A 24,901-nucleotide genomic window follows, 5' to 3' on the forward strand; every position below is an offset into this window, starting at 1 on the left:
CTGTCTGCTTCCCCCCTGGATTCTCTGGACTATGTTCCCCCCTCTGAATTCTGGACATTATTACCTGTTTTTCTCAGTGAGTGTTTTCCTGCCATCGTGCAGTGGTTTTGTTTTGTACTTTGGTTCCTGATTTGTTATTTTGTTCCACGCCATTTTGGTAGTTTTCTGTTGTCACTTTGTCTTCGTGTTTCCCAAGCTGTTTTTGTAGTGTCGGTTGACACCCCCCTTAGTTTCTCTGTTTTTTTGTAGTTTCGCCCAATAAATCCTGTTTTAAGTTCATTCCTGCCTCATTCCCCTCCTTACTCATGACACTACCAAAATTACCTCAAAAGCACAATGATGACTCATTCAGGAGGCAGGTCTCACTTCCCTCAGTTAAGTTACTGATTACTGTTACAGTGTTCATGATTCAAAAATAAGAAAGAGACTGGGCAAAAATGACATATAGTGCCTATAAAAAGTATTCACCCCCTTGGATGTTTCATCCTTTTATAAACAAAAAAAAAAAAAAAAAAAAAAAAAAACCTCATTAATGTCAAAGTGAAAACAGGTTTCTACAAAGTAATATCAATTCAATAAATGTGTAAATATTCATGTAAAACCAATATTCACCCCCTTTAAAATGACTGACCTAATCCAACAGAGGTCCAGATATTTGGTGCTAGTAGTCCCACAATTAGTGAAATGGGGATCACCTGAGTACAATGAATGCAAGATCCGGTCTCCAAGCCATCCTTCTCGGCCCTGCTCTCTTCCCCTGAACCCTCTGGACTTTTCACCTCCTGCACTCGGGAGTGTTACCTGTTTTGTGAGTTGTTTGCCTGCCCCTGTGCAGCGATTTTCAGGTGAACTTTCGTCCCTGGTTTCTGTTGTTACTTTCCCTGTTTAATACTTTGTAGTACCTTTTTAGGTAGTTTTATGTTGTTACTATTTCTTCGTGTTTTTGCCTGTTTTTATAGTGTCTGTTGAAACCCCCCTTAGTTCCCCATTTTGTGTATTTTGTCTATAAATAAAGCCAGTTTCTGTTCATCCCTGCCTCGTCCCTTCCCCTTACTTGCGACGGAACGATCTCGCCCGACCGTGACCATGGATCCCTCCGATGCCCTGTTTTGAGTGTTATGGGCTTTTTTTCCCCAAGCACTATGGGAGGAATTCCTATACGTGCGTGGACACAGTAGTTAGTGTGGAACACTTCCAATCAATTTCCAAATTAGCCATCAAAACTCTCTTGGAAAAAAACTTCCTGATGAAATACACAGAGTTCAGGACCATCAAGGATATTGTCTTATCACAACTTGAAATCTCCAAAAATTTTTTCATCCCTGCACCACAACAACTCAACTCCACATTCCTCAGCCTCTCCTACTCCTGGTCATGGCCTCCCCACTCAGCCAGCCACTCTCCAAACACAAACCTCACCTTCTCCCTTGACGCCCGTTGCCCTGAGACCCGAAAAGGCTTGGGATATTTACGCTCAACTGAAGGCTGAAGTCTACAGGCAAACCGAGGCTATTCGCCAATTCTCCAGTTGCTGCCCGGGCCGTCTGCCCGAGGGTCCTCAGCTGGCTTTCCAGTCACCAGTTCTCCAGACGGCTTTCCAGTCGTTGCCGGGCCATCTGCCCGAGGCTCGCCTACCTCCTGGTCTGGCTTCCTGCTCTGCACTCCCCCTGTATAAAGAGAGGGATGACACGACTCCCAGATTTCCTGAAGTCCATCACCAGCTCTTTTGTTTTATTGATGTTGAATTGAAGATGATTCACAACAGTCAACAAAACTGTCCACCACTACCCGGTACTCTGTGACATCTCCACCCTTAATACATCCTACTACTGCAGAGTCATCAGAGAACTTCTGAAGATGGCAGGACTCTGAGTTGAACCTGAAGTCTGAAGAAGGGAGGGCAGTGGAGCTGTAGGCATCTTTAACACAGTTTCAATGTCCTCCCCCCCGGTGGAACAGCTCACAAACTGGGTAAAGATAGGAAGTGTCTTGGTGAGGGTGACATGAAGTCTCCAGAGATCATAAAGAAGGTGTCAGGGTGTCTGGTGTGCAGGCTGGAGATGACCGTCTGAATGACATCACACGCAGCAGCGGCGTTAGTGGATGGAGGAACGTAAACAGCGATTAATATGGTGTGTGAAAACTCTCTGGGCAAATAATATGGACGAAGTCCCACAGCCAAAAGTTCAATATTAGGGCTGCATACACGCCCTTTCAAAGTTACATGACCAGGATGGCCCCACCTGTTGTTAATGAGAGCGGCAAGTCCCCCTCCTCTCCTCTTACCGCTCTCCTCTTGCCTCCTGTCCCAGCGCACGGTGCTGAAACCATCTATATTAACACTGGAGTCAGGAATACCATCATGCAGCCATGTCTCTGCGAAACATCAAACTGCACTCAACAAAGATTTTCTCCATCCTCACTAGAGCTGTCAGTTCATCCATCTATGCCCATGATCGGAGAAGGGAGAATCTTCTCACCTTCTCTCTGCGCATCGCTCTTCTCATTTCTTTATTTCCACCTTAGTGTTTATTGCCTCCCTTACATCCCCTCATTGTCCTCCTTCTGATCTCCTCTGGGATGTTTAAAGTCCTGGACAAAGTTTGATCTTTTACGCTGGCCGTCCTCAGTAAGATCCGCTGATCCCGGGTGTAAACAAAGGTGCTGGCTCCATGGTGATGGAGCAGCTGTTGCGCTCCGGTCTTTCAGATGACTAAAAGTATGAATCCAAGGGTTAAAACAGAGATAAAAACTCTCTCGAACAACACGATCTGAGAGGGTATAACTTAATTTCAAAACTAGTTACTTATCTACACAAAAGTAATAAAAATAATAAGATAAAAATACAGCAAAGACATCACAAGATGAGAACAAGGTAAATCGGCTGCAGCCAGGCTCACGCCTGCAGATAAGTATTTGGGGCCGTCTGTCACCGTTTCAGCCTCGCATCTGCACACCTATGGGTTTTCCTCCTCTCTCCCTCTTTCTCTGGAGTCACTACCATTTCTCTACCCACCAGCCACTTCACTTCCTGCTCTCTCAGCCCTTGATTACAGATTGGCACCACCTGTGTTCCCCTCTCCTTACTGAAGCTCGCCTCAGTCCTCTGCCCATTGCCAGATCGTTGCGTTTTTCCCCAACTGCTACGAGCTGTCCTCCTTGCCATGCCCCTCAGCCCTGCTCTCTTCCCCTGAACCCTGTGGACTTTGCCCCTCCTGCACTCGGGACTATGTTACCTGTTTTGTGAGTTGTTTGTGATTTTCAGTTGAACTTTCGTCCCTGGTTTTTGTTGTTACTTTTCTTGTTTAATACTTTGTAGTATGCCTTTTTAGGTAGTTTTATATTGTTACTTTGTCTTCATGTTGTTGCCTGTTTTTGTTGTCTCCATTGACACCCCCCTTGGTTCCCTGTTTTGTGTTTTGTAAATGGTGAATGGTCTGCATTTATACAGCACTTTTCTACCTAACTGGTACTCAAAGCGCCTTACCCTACATATCATTCACCCATTCACACACACAAGCACACACATTCACACACCTTTGGCAGAGCTGCTATGCAGCATGATCTGACTCACTGGGGGCATCTTGGGGTTGGCCCAAGTGTCTTGGGCAGTATCAAACCACCCTGACTTCCCTGACAAGCATTTATGAAACAGTGATAAACAGATTTTTAGCTGTCAAATTACTATTTAAAAGAAACAAATATTCTAAAATTCAACTGAACTTGTCCAGACATGAGCTATGTAAACACAATAGAGCCCTAGGAGTTGATTTCATGTGACCTCAGAAAACAAAAACCCTGCCATGTTGGCATGCGTAATAACAGTTGGTTGATCACTCAGTGATACCATAGCTCCGTTGGTAGAGCAGTCCTCTACTTTGTTTCCCAGGTTCCCCCAGGATACATGTAAACATGTACTTGAACACAACACTGGAACTCTGTCGTAGCACTGACTTACGTATTGTTATGTACGGTCAACAATTTCCCCAAGGGGATCAACAAAGTATATTATTACCACTATTCACCTGTAATGAAAATTCAATGACACTTGATTGATAACAGCAACTCAAGTAATAGTGGATGATGGTTATTATGTAGGCATTATTTTGTGTATGAGGTGCTGCCCTTCAGAAGTCTTTCCTACAGCAATCCCGTGGTTGAATCTTCCTAAATCAAACAGATTTAGCTCTAGCTGTACAGACTAGCTTACTATTAATTAGCACACCGGTTAAAAATTAATACACTGTGTGTTGTTGAGGCTAATATTAAGTATGATAAGAATGAGAATATAAAAAGAGGCCTCATGTCTGTAGCCTCAGTTTGTGTCACATATTAGTTACATTTGAGTCACAGAGAACTGCAGATAACCAACAAATCAACATACAGCGACGTTTCATAAATCCGGATTCACCACAGTAGCCCACTTAAATTAATTCCAGAGTGGTCTTCTTAACATCCAGATCAATAAATAAACAGATCCACATGACAAAACACTATTTATAATCCATTTCTCATGTACATATAAACATTTTTTCTCTTTAATAAAATAAAACTATGTTGAAGTTATCACATGCAAAAGTATAGTTACTGGTATTCCCCTGTGCTGGTTTGAAATTTGATGAATCACTACAATAGAGACTTGGTTTGTATCTTTCCACTTCTCTCTTTCCTTTCATCTTTCTCTACTCCAGTGTTTGGTCTCTGACAGCAGATGTCTCAATTTGTCAAAATTAGAGCTGATAGAAGCATGGTCCCCTAACAGTTGCTTTTTAGTCATTGTCATTGAAAAAGAATTGTTACAATTCCTCTCTTCGTCCCCTTTTTGTTGGTTTTGTTTTTGTCTTTCACCTTACTCTCCATCCACTTCCTGCACACCCCTATATGGACTTCCTCTTGCTCCACTCGCCGGTTCATTAATTGTGGATTTGTTTCACCTGTTTGTCCCTGTCCCTTCATAAGCTCCCTTCAGTCTTCCTCTCCTTGCTGGTTTGTTGGACCACAGCTTGTTTGTTCATTGGTTGGATATCATCACCCATTTGTTTGTTCGTCGGATCATTCTGGACTTCACCACACCCGTTTGTTTGTTTGTGTTTTGGATTTCTTTGGACTTCCTGTCTAGTTTGTATGTATGAGTATATTAATTTGTGTTTGGTACTTTTGTATGTCTAGTTAGTTAGTATTTCGCTTGCGTTACAGCAGCGTTTTCCGTTGTCACTTTGTATTTATGGTTACTGGGTTCATTTGTGTTTTCCCTGCGTTAGTGCAGTGGGGTTTTCATGGCCACTTTTTGTTCGTTACCTTTTTTTCGGGTCTCTTTATGTTGTTACTTTGTTGTTTTTTGTATGTACTCGTTTGCCCCCCTTTTTGTCAAAACGTAACAAGAATGTTCTAAAAAGGCTGCATCCAGTATGTGTGTGTTAAATACAGAATCAAATATAGCACTTCTTCAGTCTTAGAAAAGAGTTATACATATTGATTAAAACAACAACATGAATTTAAAAAAATGGCCACTGCTTTGCAGTGCTGTCACATCTGTGCAAAAACCGCAAACAAAGTGACTGGGAAGTATCAGCTAATTTTGATAATTACCTGAACACTTGGTGACTGGTAGCAATAACTTCTATTACTGTCCCAGTCTCTTAATCAACACAAATACACAGGCCACACACATACACAATAACCCAGGGGAACACAACAATGGCAAAAGCTCGGGTTTTCTAACTACCTACCTAGTGCAAAAATGGCTCCATTGCTGCACAGATATGTTTATGTAACTTGTTTGTAGATTATGATTACACCTTTCCTCCTCCGAGGCAGAGTTGGTTCAAGTGGAGCCTTATGGAATAATTAGCAAAGCAAATGAGAGTGTAGCAATGAACAGGGCACATTAAAAACAATTCCCTTGCTGGGAACAGCTACCTGGAATGCTGGAATAGTTGATTATGCAGGAGTAGGTATCATTAAAAGTCCATTAGCACAAAAGCCACCCCATGGTGCATGCATACATGTTCACATGCTTAGATTCCTATGTATGAAGATGCACATGTATGCATAGAATGTGTGTGTGTGTGTGTGTGTGAAGACACACTGAGTGCACGTTTATGTGTGCTGAGTATCTAATGACTTGTTTAGAACCCGTTCTGCTGGGAATATGAGAGTAAGGACCCTCTTGTGGCTGACTAAGTCTGCTTATTAATTAAACAGCGAACAGGGGTTAGCAGCAGTATTGGATATCAGCTTTCAAGTTTCAGTCTGTAAGGGGCTAAATGAATACATACAATAAATTCATGAAAACCAAGATAGCCTCACAAATACATGACAAGACATGTGCTCAGGCAAAGATTGTTTCACGAATGCAAATATCAAAAAAAAAAAAAGGTCTGTAGGTAAATGAACAGTTTGACTTTTGAGTTTAGGGAATTATTTGAGGTGTGGTACTAGATTACATACTGTATTTCAGCCACATCTTGTGAATGAGGGAATTGTATCAGCAGAGTGGTGCTAGGCCAATTATCATTATACCATTACAACCCTCTTACCCAGCCTAATAATTTTCCTCCAAACATGTTTTCTAATTATGAATTAAACTCAAATAAGATTGGGTAATGAACCCAGTTCTAATCCTTTCAGTGGTGTGCTTTGTCTGTGTTGTGTATGTGTGTTGCTGTAGCCATACCCAATAATCTGCCTTTATTTCTATGTCCTCAGCTGGATTTTCAGAGGTGTTTGAGAGAATATTACTGTGTATCGTTGTGTAATTTAGAGACAGACCTCCAGGTTGTGGCTGCATCAACTCTGAACTTCTATATATATGGCTTTGTTTAATGCTCTCCTATTGCTTTTTATTACAGCTTTTGCTAAAATGAGAGAGATTTCCATTTACTATAATACCCCAGTTTGCATTGTGCTTGTAGTCTAGCAGAAACATAATGGGAGCTTGAGCCATTTGCTCACAAGTTCTATTTTAAGTGATAGGAGGAGAGTGCCACTGGATTCCATTGTGGTGACAGCTTAGCCTTGATGGAATCTGAAACACACTGGTACTGCCCTGGTCACAACTATTAATCCTTCAAGCTAGACCATTAACAGGGAGAAAGGAGAAGAAGGTGGGTGTGTTTTTGTGTGTATAAAATGTGCCTGTATATGTGTAAGCCCTAATAGCCTTCTCATCTGCAAGCAGAAAGCCACTGAACATAATGGATGAAAATTGCTAAACAGCTTGGCTTAAGTGACTCAAGTCAGTGTTACTTTAAAACCTTTCTGATGAACCTGCAATTTATTTTTTTGTTTTTTAAGAAAAATAAACAAAAGACTCACAAAAAAGGAATTTAGCTTTAAATTTTGTTTCAGTCACACAACTGAAGATGCCCTGCCAAATAGATTACCTAAAATGAGTTGACACAGTGACGCCATGTTTGTAGTTTTGCATATGCAGTCAAGAGGTCATTAGTGAAGTGCATACTCCTATCTTCAATTTAAGAGGTTTAATAAAAATATTTGATTTTCTGTTTAGGAATTACAGCCATTTTTATACACACTCCCTCATTTTCAGAGGCTCAAAGATTATTGGACAGTTCATAAGATGTTTTTTGTGTCCTGTCCTATCAATCAAACAAAAGCCCTGGATGTGGCTCTAAGTGTTAAACTTGCATTTAGTAATTGTTATTCACTGTATCACTCAATATGAGGCTCAAAGAGTTGCATAATTTCATGTCAAGCAATAGTGATGTCATATTCACAAATGATTCGGCTCATTTGAAAGGCTCCTTGACAGGAATGAGGGGATTTGTGTCTTACTCAAGAGCTTTTCCTTTTAATGCTATGCTCTAATTTTACTCGTGTCACAAATTCACTAGTCTCCTCTTTATTTCAACAGGAATAAACTGCCAGGTACGAGCAGTAGAAGTTGCAGATTATGGTACACATGAATGCACCATTACCCCTCCTCCCTGGCTCAAGAAAAGAGTGGTGGTGGATTAAGTCAAACAGTTAATAAAGAGAGGTAGCAACATTAGAGAGAACAGAGAAATAAATCAGGAAACAAACTGTGTTTTACTGTGGTTAGTATAATAATAAGTTCAAATAAACACGAGCACACTTCTGTGCAACCCTGCAGGAAGGATTTTCTTTGAATGCAGTTTAGGCTTCATTTTCCTGTCTGCTCTGTGTTAGGTGTGTGTGTGTGACCCGCCGTCAAAGACACAGACCTAAAACTGGATACATCTAATGTTTACAGTATAATGCAGGACACTCACAGATAACATTCAATATGACTCTTTTAGTGCTGCAAAACCAAGTTCACACATAAAAGTATTTATTTTAACAAGATATTTATGCCTCAATGGGATAGGGCTACATAACCTGCCTTAAAAATGCATATATTTTGATCCTTTTGATCCTGGATTTTAAATAAACAGGTCTGTGGAGTCCCCAAAATGTGCCTGTACATTTTCATGCTAAGAAACTGTGTAGACCACAGTGGGTTTACAAATGTGTGCAGCCAGATACACACAAGAAAAAACGTGTTAAAAAAACAACCTCTCAAAGACAACCAGTTTTGGGATAGAAATTTTGTGAATGTAGGACTACCAGACTACCTTTGTCTTTCTCTACCGTGCTGCTACCTGATAATATCACTGTTTAAGTGTGGTGCAGTGCTCAGTACCTAACTAAGTCATTGGAGACTGCTGTGAAAAGCTATTAGGACAAATTGAAGCACATGCACACAGACACATATCCTTTGACCTCAGTGAGGAATCCCATTAATTGTGTGTCCACTCATAGGCCCTTTCAAACCCCCCACTAGGGCTGGGCAAGGCAAGCAAGCTGGCCCCCCTGTTCCACTGTGGAAAGGTACCTGGGAAAGATATTCTATTCCACTGGATGAACAGGGACATGAATGGTGGAGTCACAGTAAATATCTAGTCTCTTATTAAATGACAGTACCTGGTGCCGTATGAATGACTGAATGAATTTTTTTCAACTTTCTTTTTTTCTGTGCAATAATTCAATTCAATTCATCATTCTAAGCCACCTTTTCACCATTGTATGCTTTTATTTTGAAGAAATGTAATAAAGAAGACCTTTATTTTGAAAGTGCCAAACCAATAATGTTAACTTGTATTACTATAAATAGCTTAATAACATAAACACATCATTGTCATAAACAGAATCTTCAATATTTAATTCAGCTATCTAAACAATATTTTTGTCTTTTTGTGCTTTTTTTTGAAAGAATTTGGCAGAAATATTAATTGATAATAACTAAACAGTCAAACAGTCTTATAAACTAATCATAATTAACCTGTCAGATCCAAAATTCTCAATATGATATGATTCAATATGATTCAACTGTTTGTTGGTTAGCTAACTGAAAGTACTGAGTCACAACAGTTTAAGCTGAATCTGACCTGTTTCTGCTAAAACCGTAAATCCTTGATAATTGTTGTCACAGGTGTAAGTTACAATATGGTCACTTCAGCTTGTTGGCCAAAATATCAGAAGAAATGTAACGTTGGGGATAATAGGACAGTTGAGAGTTGTTTCTCTACTACTGCTACTCACTAGACAAGTAGCTTATCAGAATCAGATGTTATTGTTATTACTGTGTGCAGTCACTCCTATTAGACAAACTTCAAAAACAAAGCTAAACATTTTAAAAAGTAGGTGTGTAACTTTGCCAAAACGATGTCGGACTCCGTAGTTTTCTCTGGGCCCCTTCCCAATCTGACCAGTGACGACATGTTTAGCCGCATGACGTCATTTAACCGCTGGCTGTCTAAGTGGTGTCCCGCTAACAACGTGGGCTACATAGACAATTGGAAAACGTTTTGGAGAAAACCTGGGCTCATTAGAAGAGACGGCATCCATCCCACTTTAGATGGTGCGTCTCAACTCTCTAGGAATATGGCATAGTTTATTAGACGACCTAAACCCTGACATGTCAGAGTGGAGCCCAGGACGCAGAGACGCAGTCTTACACACCTCTCTGCAGCTTCCTTACAGCCGTCACCCCCCCAAAACTACCATAACCCTTATAGAGACAGTGTCTGCTCCCCGAGTACCTAAATTATTTATATCTAAAACTAACACAAGAGGAGTTATTCATAAAAACCTAATAAAAATAAAGACGACTCCTCTCTTAGAACAAAATAACAAGAAAACAATCAAATGTGGACTTTTAAATATCAGATCTCTCTCGTCTAAATCCCTCTTAGTAAATTATTTGATAATTGACCATCAAATAGACTTATTCTGTCTTACTGAAACCTGGCTGCAGCAGGATGAATATGTCTCTCTGAATGAGTCGACCCCCTCAAGTCATGTTAATTATCATGTTCCTAGAAGCACAGGTCGGGGTGGAGGAGTAGCAGCAATCTTCCACTCAAGTTTGTTAATCAACCCCAGACCTAAACATAGTTTGAATTCATTTAAGAGCCTCACTCTTAGCCTCTCTGATCCTAACTGGAAAAATCAAAAACCAGTCCTGTTTGTTATTGTGTACCGTCCTCCTGTCCCTTACTCTGAGTTTTTAACTGAATTCTCAGAGTTTCTATCTGATTTAGTTCTTAGTGCAGATAAAGTCATTATAGTGGGTGACTTTAATATCCATGTAGATGTTGATGATAACTGCCTCAACACTGCATTTAATTCACTATTAGACTCCATTGGTTTTACCCAAAATGTAAATAAACCCACTCACTGTTTTAATCACACCCTTGATCTTATTCTGACATACGGTGTGGAAGTTGATCAGTTAATAGTTTTTCCCCAAAACCCTCTTTTATCTGACCATTTCTTAATTACATTTGAATTTACAGTACCATACTTTACTAAACCTACAGATAAGATTCTCTACAGTAGATGTTTATGTGAAAATGCTGTTGACAAATTTAAGGAACTGATTCCATCTTTTATTTCAGAGCCATGTACCAACACAGAGGAAGGCAGTTATTTCAATGTTACTCCAGCACAAGTGGACTATCTTGTTAATAGTACTGGTGCTTCACTTGGAACAATACTTGATACTGTTGCTCCTCTGAAAAAGAAACTAGTGAGTCAGAGGAAGTTAGTTCCATGGTACAATTCACAAATCCGTAGCTTAAAGCAGAAATCACGTAAGTTGGAAAGGAGGTGGTGTTCCTCCAATTTAGATGAATATTGCCTAGCCTGGAAAGATAGTTTAATAATATATAAAAAAGCCCTGCGTAAAGCTAGAACTTCATATTACTCCTCATTAATAGAGGAAAATAAGAACAACCCTAGGTTTCTTTTCAGCACTGTAGCCAGGCTGACAAAGACTCATAGCTCGGTTGACCCTAGTATTCCCTCAACTCTCAGCAGCAATGACTTCATGAATTTCTTTACAAATAAAATCATAACTATTAGAAAAAAAATTGATCAGATCATCCCTGCATATAGCATTGCTTTGAGAATGTTGATGGAAAAGTACAGAGATGGTCAGAAGGAGCTGCATTGTGTCTTTGTAGATTTAGAGAAGGCGTATGACAGGGTGCCGAGGGAGGAGCTGTGGTACTGTATGAGGTCGTCGGGAGTGGCAGAGAAGTACGTCAGAGTAGTTCAGGACATGTATGAGAGAAGTATGACGGTGGTGAGATGTGCTGTAGGTCAGACAGAGGAGTTCAAGGTGGAGGTGGGACTACACCAAGGATCAGCTTTGAGTCCCTTCTTGTTTGCTATGCTGATGGACAGGCTGACAGATGAGGTCAGACAGGAATCTCCCTGGACAATGATGTTTGCGGATGACATTGTAATTTGCAGTGAGAGTAGAGAGCAGGTAGAGGAACAGCTGGAGAGGTGGAGGTTTGCTCTGGAAAGAAGAGGCATGAAGGTCAGTCGTAGTAAGACAGAATACATGTGTCTGAACGAGAGGGATCAGGGTAGAAGGGTTAGGTTACAGGGGGCTGAGGTGAAGAAGGTACAGGAATTTAAGTACTTGGGGTCAACAGTTCAGTGTGATGGAGAGTGTGGAAAAGAGGTGAAGAGGAGAGTGCAGGCAGGTTGGAGCGGGTGGAGGAAAGTGTCAGGAATGTTGTGTGACAGAAGAGTGTCAGCAAGACTCAAAAGGAAAGGTCTACAAGACAGTGGTGAGACCAGCTCTGCTCTATGGGCTAGAGACGGTAGCAGTGAGAAAGAGACAAGAGGCTGAGATGGAGGTAGCAGAGATGAAGATGTTGAGGTTCTCCTTAGGAGTGACCAGGTTAGACAGAATAAGGAACGAGTACATCAGAGGGACGGCTCACGTTGCCTGTGTTAGCGACAAAGTCAGAGAGGCCAGACTGAGATGGTTCGGACATGTTCAGAGGAGGGATAGTGAGTATATTGGTAGAAGGATGTTGGAGATGGAGCTGCCAGGCAGGAGGGCAAGAGGACGACCAAAGAGGATGGATGTCTTAACAGAGGACATGAGGTTGGCTAGTGTTAGGGTAGAAGATGCCCATGATAGAGTTAGGTGGAGAAGGATGATTCGCTGTGGCGACCCCTGATGGGAAAAGCCGAAAGAGAAGATCCCTGCATATAGCATGGATTGTACAACAACTCTAGATCCACGCTCGTACTTAGACTGCTTCCTCCCCGTAGATCATTCTGAATTAATTTCAGTAATTAATTCCTCTAAACCATCAACATGTCTCTTAGATTCCATCCCGACTAGACTCCTCAAGGATGTCTTACCTTTGATCAGCACGTCCATATTAGATCAGATCAATCTGTATTTACAAATAGGCTAAGTACCACAGGCTTTTAAGGTTGCTGCAGTCAAGCCCCTACTCAAAAAGCCTACTCTGGACTCAGGGGTCTTAGCGAATTATAGACCAATATCCAATCTGCCCTTTATCTCTAAAATCCTTGAAAAGATAGTTTCTAAGCAATTGTACGACCACCTGCGTAGCAATAACTTGTATGAAGATTTCCAGTCAGGATTTAGAGTACATCACAGTACAGAAACAGCACTGGTAAAGGTCACTAATGATCTTCTACTAGCATCAGACAATGGACTACTCTCTATACTCGTCATGTTAGATCTTAGTGCTGCATTCGACACTATAGATCACAACATTTTATTACACAGACTGGAACATGTCATTGGAATCAAAGGAACAGCACTAGAGTGGTTTAAATTGTATCTATCAGATAGATTTCAGTTTGTACATGTTAATGATGAGTCTTCCATGCACAGCAAAGTCAGCTATGGAGTTCCACAGGGATCTGTGCTTGGACCGATTCTATTCACTTTATATATGTCCCCTTTAGGCAATATTATTAGGAAACACTCTATAAATTTCCATTGTTATGCAGATGATACCCAGCTATATTTATCTATGAAACCAGGAGAAACTAATCAATTAGTCAAACTTCAGGAATGCTTAAAAGACATAAAGACCTGGATGTCCTCCTGGATTTCCTTCTCCTAAATCCGGACAAGACAGAGGTTATACTGTTTGGGCCTAAAAATCTCAGAGACACTATGTCTACTCACGTTCTCACCATTGATGACTTAGTACTGGCCTCAAGTAATACTGTAAGAAATCTAGGAGTTATCTTTGATCAGGATATCTCCTTCACTTCATACATCAAAGAAATCTCTAGAACTGCCTTTTTTCACCTAAGAAACATTGCTAAAATTAGGAGCATCCTGTCCCAAAGTGATGCTGAAAAACTAGTCCATGCATTTTTTACTTCCAGACTGGACTATTGTAATTCCTTATTAATGGGATGTCCCAATAACTCATTAAAGAGCCTCCAGTTAATCCAAAATGCTGCAGCCAGAGTTCTGACTGGAATTAGCAAGAGAGATCATATTTCTCCAACGTTAGCTTCTCTACATTGGCTCCCTGTTAAATCCAGAATTTAATTTAAAATTCTTCTCCTAACTTATAAATCCCTTAATAATCAGGCTCCATCTTATCTCAAAGAACTCATAGTTCCATATCTTCCAAGCAGAACTCTCAGAGTGCAGGTTTACTTGTGGTTCCTAAAGTTTCCAAATGTAGAATGGGAAGCAGAGCCTTTAGCCATCAAGCCCCTCTCCTGTGGAACCAGCTCCCAGTTCAGGGAGACAAACACCCTCTTTGTTCTTTTTTTATAAGCTTATATTTAGAGATGACTTAGGTAACTCTGGACAATCTCTTGGTTATGCTGCTCTAGATGAGTCTGCTTAGGGACCCTTACTGATGCACTGAGCTCCTCCCCTATCTCCTCCTCTCCTCTATCCATTTAAAAATGTCAATAACTTTGTTTTTCTCTCTCCCATATTTTTTCTTCCTCTTCTCTGTCTCCCTCTCTCTGTACTTATCTACACATATCCACCTTGGAGCTGTATGTATTGTAGTTACTGGTCCTACCAATCTTCCCAGTGTTTTTTCTGCTTGTTGTTGTTGTTTTTGTTGCCTGCTATTCTTTTCTTTCTCCTCTTTCCACTCACCCCAACCAGTTGAGGCAGATGCCATCCACCCTGAGCCTGGTTCGGCCGAAGGTTTCTTCGGTTAAAGGAAGTTTTTCTCTCCACTGTCGTCTAGTGGGGTTGTTGGGTTTTCTATATAACTGCATACAGCTGTATACAGTAATATTTTGTAAGGTCTTAAACCTTAAACACTGTAAAGTGCCTTGAGATGACATGATTTGGGATTTGGCACTATACAAATAAGCTGAAAGCTGAATATTATAAAAAGTAGAAAGGGCTTTTAAGTTGAAACTACACTTTCCCCTAAGTAAGCTTAGCTCATAAGGTGGAGACAGGTGTGTGTGTGTGCGTTTGTGTGTGTATAAGTGTATGCACGCAGGTTTGTATAGTGTATTTCTCAAGGAATGTGTTTAAATGTATCATCACTTAAGATTTATAAAAAATCAGTTGTCACTGTTAGGTTAATATAAAAACACCTTGAGTCAGGAGCCTTCAGCAAACACATTGATATGTTATATATCAAAATATTAAATAAAATGAAAGAGTAGTCGTGAGTTAGAAACAGCCTACATACAGTATGTGATTTAAAGAGTAAATCCTCCTTCACCTCTTGGGAGTGAATGTGAGTTTCAAGAAGCACTCTCTGCCACTAAAAAACAGTAAATCTTACAAAAAAGACATGCAGATTTTCTGAAAGAGCTCAAATTATTCTTCGTTTTTTAATATATCTTGTGTTTGTGAAACCTGGAGGCTGAGAGAATTAGAGAGGAAAGCTGAAAAAGAAGTTATAGTGATGATGTCACACAGACACAACAGAATGTTGAATGTTTGTTTCGACATTCCGCATTAAACATTAATGGAGAAGAACCAAAAATGTCCAAGAACAGCATAAAACTAAAACAGCCAAAAATCAGGTATTAAAAAACTCAATGGAAGAATAATACTTGAGACCCATTTAAAGTTGAAATGGTGGCTGCACATTTAGACAGTGTTCATATTTACAGACTAACCAGACTGTGCCAACGACAGCTGCTTTGTTGTCAGTGAGACCTTGCTTTGCAGCCACATGCCCCACAGGGAGCTTGCCACATTCCACAGGACTCTAGATATAGGTCAAACAAATAGGTTACACTGCCTAGCTTTGCTCTAAACCACAACTTTATTTAAAATCTAACTCTCCAGCTACTTAAGAAGGGCCACTTGAGTTGTTCTATACTCAAACAGGCACTCCTTTGTGATAGGCTTGCTTATAGGAAGTAATGAGTTCAGAGCTGAGACACCAACCAGAGATCACCAGAGAACAACAAATCAACTACACATAACATTTTTGAAAGAGATGACACAAACAGAAAGACTGTTTTCAGAGGCAGACCATTGAGTGCCATGCAATTTTGGATTTTGGATCGTAGGAGGAAGTCTTGCTGTAAGGTGACAGTGTTAACCAAAACACCACTGTGCCGTCCACACAGATGTTTACTGTATTGTTATATTCCCTGGCAGTTTTAAAACTCATCACTATCTTTAAATACATATTTGTAGACTGTATAAATATTTTTTGTAAGGTCTTAAACCTTACACTGTAAAGTGCCTTGAGATAACTTCTGTTGTAAATTGGCACTACAAATACAAATAAAACTGAATTGAATTGAATTGAATAGACATGAGACATTTCTCCCCTGAATCTCATCCAGTGGACACTTTAACCAGGATCTGTGGTACATCTGGAATGTAACCAGTGAGGTTTGTCATTAGGGTCATTTTGAATCTTGCATTAATGGATAAGTAATACTTTTTTTTACTATTCTAGCAGAGAGTTTCCTTTTCTTTAATTTGTTTTGACTGCATTTCATGCTACATTGGTAAAGTAAAAAAATATATACATGACAATATTCCAACTACAGCAGACATACAAGTTTGCCCAGAAGTGTATAATACATGTGTATGTGTATATGTGTGGTGCAGTTGTCATCTCACCCCAAACATTTGCCGAAGGTCAGGGTCTCGGAAGCGGAAAGGTATGTTGGAGACATGTAACCTCTTGGGCTGCTGCTTCCCAGATAAATCACTGCAAGGCTGCAGGTGGAGCTGCTGGGAGCTCTCTGTCTGTGCAAGATCCTCTACCTGCTGCAGGAAAACACACAATGTGCCACACATTAGCGTCTATCATTCTGAAAAAACAGAGATAAATGGGATAAACACCTAGATGAGAGGCAAGTTCTTTTAGCTTGATAAGTTACACTAAAGAATAAAATAAGCAGGCGTGGCATGAATAAAGCAGATTCTGTACAACAGGGAAAGCCCGACAGAACAACATGGCAAAAAATACTTTTATAAGAGTTACAAACCTCCTAAAAAACCTCCTAAAACTGTGTCCTTCAATTCAATGTATTAATTATTGAGTTAACTTATTCCCAACAACCTTTGGAACAAAACAGGACTTTCTTTGTAAAGCATTGTGCGTCTGTGGCCAAATGTGTGTGTCTGAGAAATGAATTCTCGCATTTTGCTGTGGATGTGCCAGATGTTAAGTTGTGATGATAAACTGTAAATGTTCTGTAATTAATAACAGATGCTTGACCTATGGTTGAGGCGTCACCGTAACTTTTTTTGGTGGTATGTTCCAAAGAGCCCCCATAACACTATAGCACATAAACATTACAAATGTAATGTTTGTGTTTTGTTCCTAATCCAATTAATTTACAAATATATGCACATGATTGGTAAACATCCGTTTTGGACAAATTCCTGCATTTCTTGTTTGCATTTTATCCTTTCAAATAACAGCAGGCATCCATGCACAAGCAGACTGCACCAGCCTTTCAAAAAAATTGAGACACAATACCAGCCACTCCAAATTGCTTTGCAAAATTTGGTGATCTTATACAAAAGGTGATATGTGCTGTCATGTAAAGGTATAACTTTTAGGAAATAGTGGTTTCATTCAGATTAACTATTCTGTTGAGCCACATGTTGGTGTGAACAGTGCTGAATGCAAAAACAAATGTTATTGCTTAACAAAGAAAATCAACAGTTTGCATCAACCTTTTTAAGATATGACAAAAGCAGGTGAAATTAAGTTGAACCAAATAGCTTTTCTACTACACTTAAATCAGATTCAAGTTGGCTGCTCATAAATATTAAGTTGCAACAATTAGTTTATCCAGTATTTAGAAGAAACTGTACTTAATTACTAAAATTATAAGCACACACATTTAGAATTAATAATAATAATAATAATAATAATAATAATAATAATTTTTAAAGAATTTATTTGTCTTGCACTGCTGAACATTTTACTTCTGATCCTCTGCCACTGCTCAGACCACAGATCATGAAATCTGTGGGTAACCTTATTTTTAAGGTTTTTTGGCACTTCAGCTTTTCCATTACTGCCACTCCAGTTTACAATCCCACTAGGGAGATGGTGCAGACCTCATGTTACATGTTGTGAATTAGGATACATCACAAAAAACAAAACAAAACAAAAAACTGTCCACTCAATATTTTGGTTTGTAACATGTTTTGGTCTCTTAGTTAAGAAATAAAAGATTTGCTTATCTTTAAAGGAAGAACACATTTTAATCCCATAGGCTTGAACCATTTTGAAAATATAAACCAAGAAATACAGTCTTACTCTGCTGCAAAAAACTGATGTGAACATCGTAACATGCTGCCTATTCATGTCTCATGAACAGGCAGCATCTTTAACATTCAGTTGTGAAAGTGAAATCTGATTGGCTAGAATAAGCCACAGATAACTTCACCATTTACAATGTGTCTGTTGGATCACACTCACTTGTACTCTTTAAATAATTATGAATCAAATCCTACAATCACTCAGAGCGGAAATGACGCACATCGAAGATAACGAAGATAACTCCCGAAAGATTTGACTCATGTATGTGAATGGACAAACAGTACGGGATATCAAGCACCATTTTTCAGTTGGGTTTAGGTTGGCTGTTGTTGGGTCCATCTACACTGGGGTCAAAAAGACCACATAAATGTGAATGAAGTTTTCATGTAAACCTGGATATAATTAGGCTTTTTGAGAATTAAGAAACACAAGTCACTGTGACATGACTGATTCTGTACAATATTTGATAATAATGAACCTAAATTCCTTTTGCAGGTGCATGTGTAAGCACATCGGGTGGGTTGTAGTATTTAATTAGCTGAGCACTGTATAATATGGAGCAGCTTTTAGGCTGTAAGCCCTCTTCTGCCACAGTCAAAGGACTACTTGTACTCCTTTTTTTTCTCTGTAGTCACCTTGCCTCCACCATCTGTGGCATGAGCAGCCATGCAGGAAGAGGAAATGATTACATTAACATTATTATACACAAGCAGCCTGACCTTTTTTATTGTCACGTCACTATCACGCTTCTTTTTTGCCCACAGTGTGTATGTGTCACATTGTACACATTTAATCAGTGCAACCAGTCCAACCTTACGCCATTACACACACACACACACACACACACACACACACACACACACACACACACACACACACACACACACACACGTATGCATACACACAAAGACAGAGACAGACACACACACATCCTGGCACAGAGAACTCCACACATCCAGTAAAATCTCCTAGACGATGTGTGTATTCTCTTAAATACGCGTGAGTGTGAGACTTTTTGAGCTCATCAGTGTGTCTGTGGACTACCTCTGGAGGCTATAATAAAAATGGAAATAGTTTCTCCAATTTGAGTGGTGACAGATAGGTATATTACTTATGATTAGATTACACACAGGCACTGCAGAACTTTCTCTCACCAGGGATTAGAGTAAGACATATACATACAATGTAGATCTTAAAAAATACTCAGGTGCCCATATAAATACTGACTGAGTTCATGAAATCAAGTAGGAATGTTTTACTGGTAAAATATTTTTAGTCAAAAAATTCCCTGTTTCCATAGACACTGTGTTTCTTCTGCACAGCATAGAGATAATTAGAAACATAGGTTATTTTGTACTACTCTACTTATTCTTTACCAAGCTTACCTACATATAAACTTTGTAAAAAAAACTGACAAAAAAGTGGCAAGGGATCCTCTGTTGGTCAGTTTAAACAGGTGGAATTACAGCAAGAAAAATGCATTGCAATGTGATGTGGGCACCTGACTATTGTTTTAAGACCTATTTGAATCTATTCATTAACCTTCAAAATTAAGTGCCTAAGTGGAAATAAATTTTCGCAAGCCTCTTTGGGAGCTATTACAGCTTTGAGTCTTCTTGGGTAATTCTTTGCAATGGCCATTTTATTTAATTCTGACAGATCCTCTCATGCTCTGATTGAATGGAAAAATCACACGTGTCAGTTTCAGTATTTGAAGTGTGTACATATGTCAATTAAATATAGATTTTCCTTTATTTGCAAATCATTGCATTGTGTTTTATTTACATTTTACACAATGTCTCTTGCTTTGTTGAAACAGGATTATCAAACCTCCAACCGCAATCTGCAGGACATAGATTCATGCAATGGAGTATAACTAAATGCTTCTCTAGCAAAAACAAGTAGGCGATGTTTAAAAATTTAAATATACAACTAAGACCTGAATATCTAAGATTTGAAAAACTGTACTTGACTTGACTGGACTTTGGACTGGATTTGTTACTTGGACTGTGTGTTTGTCTCTGTTTCCCTTTCCAGAGTTTATGATCTTCTCTCAGATCTCCATCACCTATTTGTGTTATAGGGCTGGATCTCGTTTGTTCTCTTCTCTCAAATTAAAACTCCCATCATGTGGACCTCACCTGGAGACGTGTACTTTCTCCTCACTCTGCCTTCCCCATAATCACTTGCACCATCTTTCCTGGTTCTCTCAACTAAACACATTGTAAGTTTGATAATTTGACAAATCTCTCTGAAGCTGCTTTCATACAATGCACTGACCCCCTTACTTTTCCAGACTTTACCTGGATGAGCTGCATGTGAGAACGCAAACGTCCGAGTTATATGTCTCGAAGGTTACCCAGATTTAATGGTGTAAGGCCCATACTACAATACAGCAGATAAAGTGTGGAGTTTTCTCATAAATGACATATTATAAAAGCTTACAGGGAAGATGTTTAAATTAAGGTTTAGTGGTTGAAACAACCTCATACTAAAAACTCACAAAACCAAGGAGAATTTGCAATGTTCATCTAAACACTCTGCACTGTCTGTACCTTAAAGTTTAGAAACACCAATGCTTTATTGGATTTTAAACTGAAATGTAAAAAAAATAATTCCAAACCACAGAAAAAATACTATACAGTAGTAGCACCTTTGAATCATATGGCATAAAGATCATTTTTAAGGCAATTGTTGTACTAAAACTGAACTTGTAGCTTTTAGTGGGAATATATTTTATTGTTTGAATCTGGACTTTTATCTATTTTGTAGGAAGTTGAAAATTCACCACCAGCCCCCCTCGTCTGGTCACATTAACGTAATGGTTAAAAATAGGGTTATAATACATATTTTCTGTTGTAAAATGTTTCTGAATTAAAATGTGAAGTTCATGGGCTAAAATGTTTAAAATGTGAAATGATAAATGTGTGAAAAGAGACTAGCTAGCTACTTTTTCTGGTGTTATTGGAGAGTTTTCTGGTGTTTTGGAGACTGTGATATGAAAGCATGTATCGTTCTTCAGAAAACAAAAAACAAATAAATATTAACAGAAGAAAGTGAATTTATAGTTCTAAACATATTTCTCACAACGTAATTTCTCCCATAGTGTCCATTGCAATTACATGCAAATGGACTTACTGAGGAGTTGGCAACACTGGGAACATGGGGAGAACATGAAGTGGAAGAGAGCTGAGAACATGTTAATGAGCTAATGTGAAAGTTCTTCACTTATTAATTTACTATTAGACTACATTGGTTTTACCTAAAATGTAAATAAACCCACTCACTGTTTTAATGACACCTTTGATCTTATTCTGACATACGGTGTTGAAATTAATCATTTCATAGTTTTCCCCCAAAACCCTCTTTTATCTGACCCTGATACTTGATACTGTTGCTCCTCTGAAAAAGAAGCTAGTGAATCAGAGGAAGTTAGCTCTATTGTACTATTCACAAATCTGTAGCTTAAAGCAGAAATCACGTAAGTTGGAAAGGAGGTGGCATTCCACAAATTTAGAACAAATAAATAATAAATAAGAACAACCCCCGGTTTCTTTTCAGCACTGTAGCCAGGCTGACAAAGAGCCATAGTTCTGTTGAGCCTAGTATTCCGTCAACTCTCAGCAGCAATGATTTCATGAATTTCTTTACAAATGAAATAGAGAAAACATTTATCAGATCCTTCCTGCATACAGCATGGATGGTCTCATTTGTACAACAGTTTTAGATTCATTTGTAAGACTCTGCTCGTACTTAGACTGCTTCCTCCATGTAGATTATTCAGAATTAATTTCAGTAATTAACCACCAACATGTCTCTTAGACCCCATACCGACTAGACTCCTCAAAGATGTCTTACCTTTGATCAGCATGAACATATTAGATTAGATCAATCTATCTTTACAAATAATCCACGTACCACAGACTTTTAAGGTTGCTGTAGTCAAGCCCCTTCTCAGAAAGCCTACTCTGAACTCGGGTTTTAGTGAATTATAAACCAATGTCTAATCTGCCTTCGACAGTGCATTCGACACTATAGATCACAAAATTTTATTACACAAAACGGAACATGTCATTGGGATCAAAGGAACAGCACTAGAGTGGTTTAAATCGTATCTATCAGATAGATTTCAGTTTGTACATGTTAATGATGAATCTTCCATGCACAGCAAAGTTAGATACGGAGTTCCACAGGATGCTGTGCTTGGACCGATTCTTTTCACTTTATATATGTCCCCCTTAGGCAATATTATTAGGAAACACTCTATAAATTTCCATTGTTATGCAGATGATACCCAGCTATATTTATCTATGAAACCAGAAGAAACTAATCAATTAGTCAAACTTCAAGCATGCTTAAAATACATAAAGGCCTGGGTGTCCTCCAATTTCCTTCTCCTAAATCCAGACAAGACAGAGGTTATACTGTTTGGGAATAAAAATCTCAGAGACACTATGTCTACTCACGTTCTCACCCTTGATGACTTTATCCTGGCCTCAAGTAATACTGTAAAAAAATCTCTGAGTTATCTTTAACCAGGATATCTCCTTTATATAAAAGAAATCTCTGGAAATGCCTGAGAAACATTATTAAAATTAGAAGCATCCTGTCCCAATGTCACGATTCCAGCCTCCTTGTTGCCTGTCCCAATGCCCTTATTCGGACAACTTCCTGTTTCCTCCTCCCAGCCTATTTAGCCTCACTCACCTGATTGGCTGCACCTGGTTTTCCCCAGACTATATTTACAGACCTGTTTGCCTTTCTCCCTCGCCAGATAGTCTGACCTGAATCTCTGAGTAGATCTATCCAGCGGTTCATTTGGAGTGCCTTTTTGGACATACGGACTCTGTCTGCCCTGGACCTTGCCTTCTTGCCTGACCCTCTGGAACTGTGAGTTTTTCCCCTCCTGCTCTGCATTCTCCTCGTCCTCCTTCCCCGGTTCACAGTACCTGACCGGATCCTGCCCCTGTTTGACTCCCCTTCCTGGACCTGCACCCCTTCTAACCTGTCTCTACCTGATTCCCCTCACTGCCTGACCCTGCCTGACCTGACCCCGTTTCCTCCTTACTGTGAGTGTTTTGCCCTTATCTGTTCTCTCCCTCATTGTTCCCTTCCCTGCTCGGGCTGTCTGGACCTCTTTAGTGTTTTGATCTGGACTATTTCTATTGTGGATTTTGCCTGCCAGACTTATCTCAGAACTGCCTCATACTGTGTATGACCTGGATTGCCCCTGACCACAAATTATAGCCTGCTGGATTTATTGTTGCTGTACTTATTACCAGACTTTATTAGCAAACTGTGTATTGGACTTTGGATTCCATTACTATAATCTGTTATTAGATTTGGACTGTTTCCCTCATCATACTTCTGCAAACTGTTATCACTCTCCTGGACTCATTACACTGTTGCCAGCCACCACTCCAGGCACTCACTGTCTCCATCTGTTCCATGTGCTCTCTGTTTGTCAGCCATGACGTCATACCAACTTCACACCCTGACCTCCACACTCACCCCACACCGTCTCCTCCTGTGTTGTTCTCTGTAGTACTCATTTGACTTGTTTGCTGGTTATTAATAAAATCTTAAAACTCTTTCCTGTACCCTGTGTGTCTCTGGCAATGGAGTCCTTAATCCAACTCATGACACCCGAAGTGATGCTGAAAAACTAGTCCATGCATTTGTTACTTCTAGAATGGACTATTGTAATTCATTATTAATAGTTTGTCCCAATAAGCCTCCAGTTAATCCAAAATGCTGCAGCCAGAGTTCTGACTGGAATTGGCAAGAGAGATCATATCACGTTAGCTTCTCTCCATTGGCTCCCTGTAAAATCCAGAATTGAATTTAAAATTCTTCTCTTAACTTATAAATCCCTTAATAATCAGGCTCCCTCTTATCTCAAAGAACTCATAGTTCCATATCTTCCAAGCAGAACTCTCCCTGTTCAGGTTCGGGAGGCAGACACCCTCTCCACATTTAAGACTAGACTTAAAACTTTCCTTTTTTATAAAGCTTATAGTTAGAGATGGATCAGATGACTTTGAACTATCTCTTAGTTCTGCTGATATAGGTTAGTCTGCTGGGGGACCTCTACTAATACACTGAGCTCCTCTCCTCTCTCCTTTCTCATCTATTCATTCAAACGTACATTTACATCAACTACCGCACAGAGCTTTATTAGTAATCTCCCAGAGTTATCAACTTTGATTGGATCACCGTCTGACCCTACAGAACTAGACCAGGCGACTGAATATCTAGAGTCGTCATTATGTTATACCTTAGATAATGTAGCTCCAGTTAAAAGAAAAGTCATTAGAGATAAGAAACTCGCTCCCTGGTATAACGATGACACGCGCGCCTTAAAACAGACTGCTCGGAAGTTAGAACGTAAATGGCGCCAAACTAAATTGTTAGTATTTCAGATAGCATGGAAGGAGAGCATCCTGAACTATAAGTGCAGCTAGATCAACGTGTCTCTCCTCTCTTATAGAAAACAACAAAAATAACCCTGGATTTTTATTTCATACAGTAGCCAAATTAACTAGAAAGAAAACCACTGCAGATATCTCCGCAACAACGTTGTGCAGTAGTGAGGACTTCATGAACTTTTCAATAACAAAATTGTAAATATAAGGCATACAATTCAAGCTTTAAAACCAGACAATTTAGTTGACACAGGTGACGAGCTAACCTCAGCAGATCAGTACCTAGATTACTTTACTCCTCTTGAAGAGAATGAACTAATTTTTACTCATCTCTTCTGCAAAATCTTCAACCTGTACATTAGACCCTATACCGACACACTTTCTAAAACAGATAGTGCCAGAAATAATAGAACCCCT

At 39.5% G+C, this 24,901-nt stretch overlaps 1 protein-coding gene across 1 annotated transcript in view; it reads right to left on the reverse strand.

Annotated features, from left to right (window-relative positions):
• The window catches only part of rbfox3a (RNA binding fox-1 homolog 3a), a 116,438-nt gene that overhangs the window by 45,243 nt on the left and 46,294 nt on the right, over positions 1-24,901 (reverse strand). Inside the window, exon 3 of the mRNA XM_026351575.1 lies at positions 16,397-16,546. Within this exon, the coding sequence (XP_026207360.1) occupies positions 16,397-16,546 (150 nt within the window). The remainder of the gene's footprint in view (positions 1-16,396; positions 16,547-24,901) is intronic.

Source organism: Anabas testudineus, chromosome 19 (genome assembly GCF_900324465.2).
Source record: "Anabas testudineus chromosome 19, fAnaTes1.2, whole genome shotgun sequence".
In the NCBI taxonomy this organism is placed as follows: domain Eukaryota; kingdom Metazoa; phylum Chordata; class Actinopteri; order Anabantiformes; family Anabantidae; genus Anabas; species Anabas testudineus.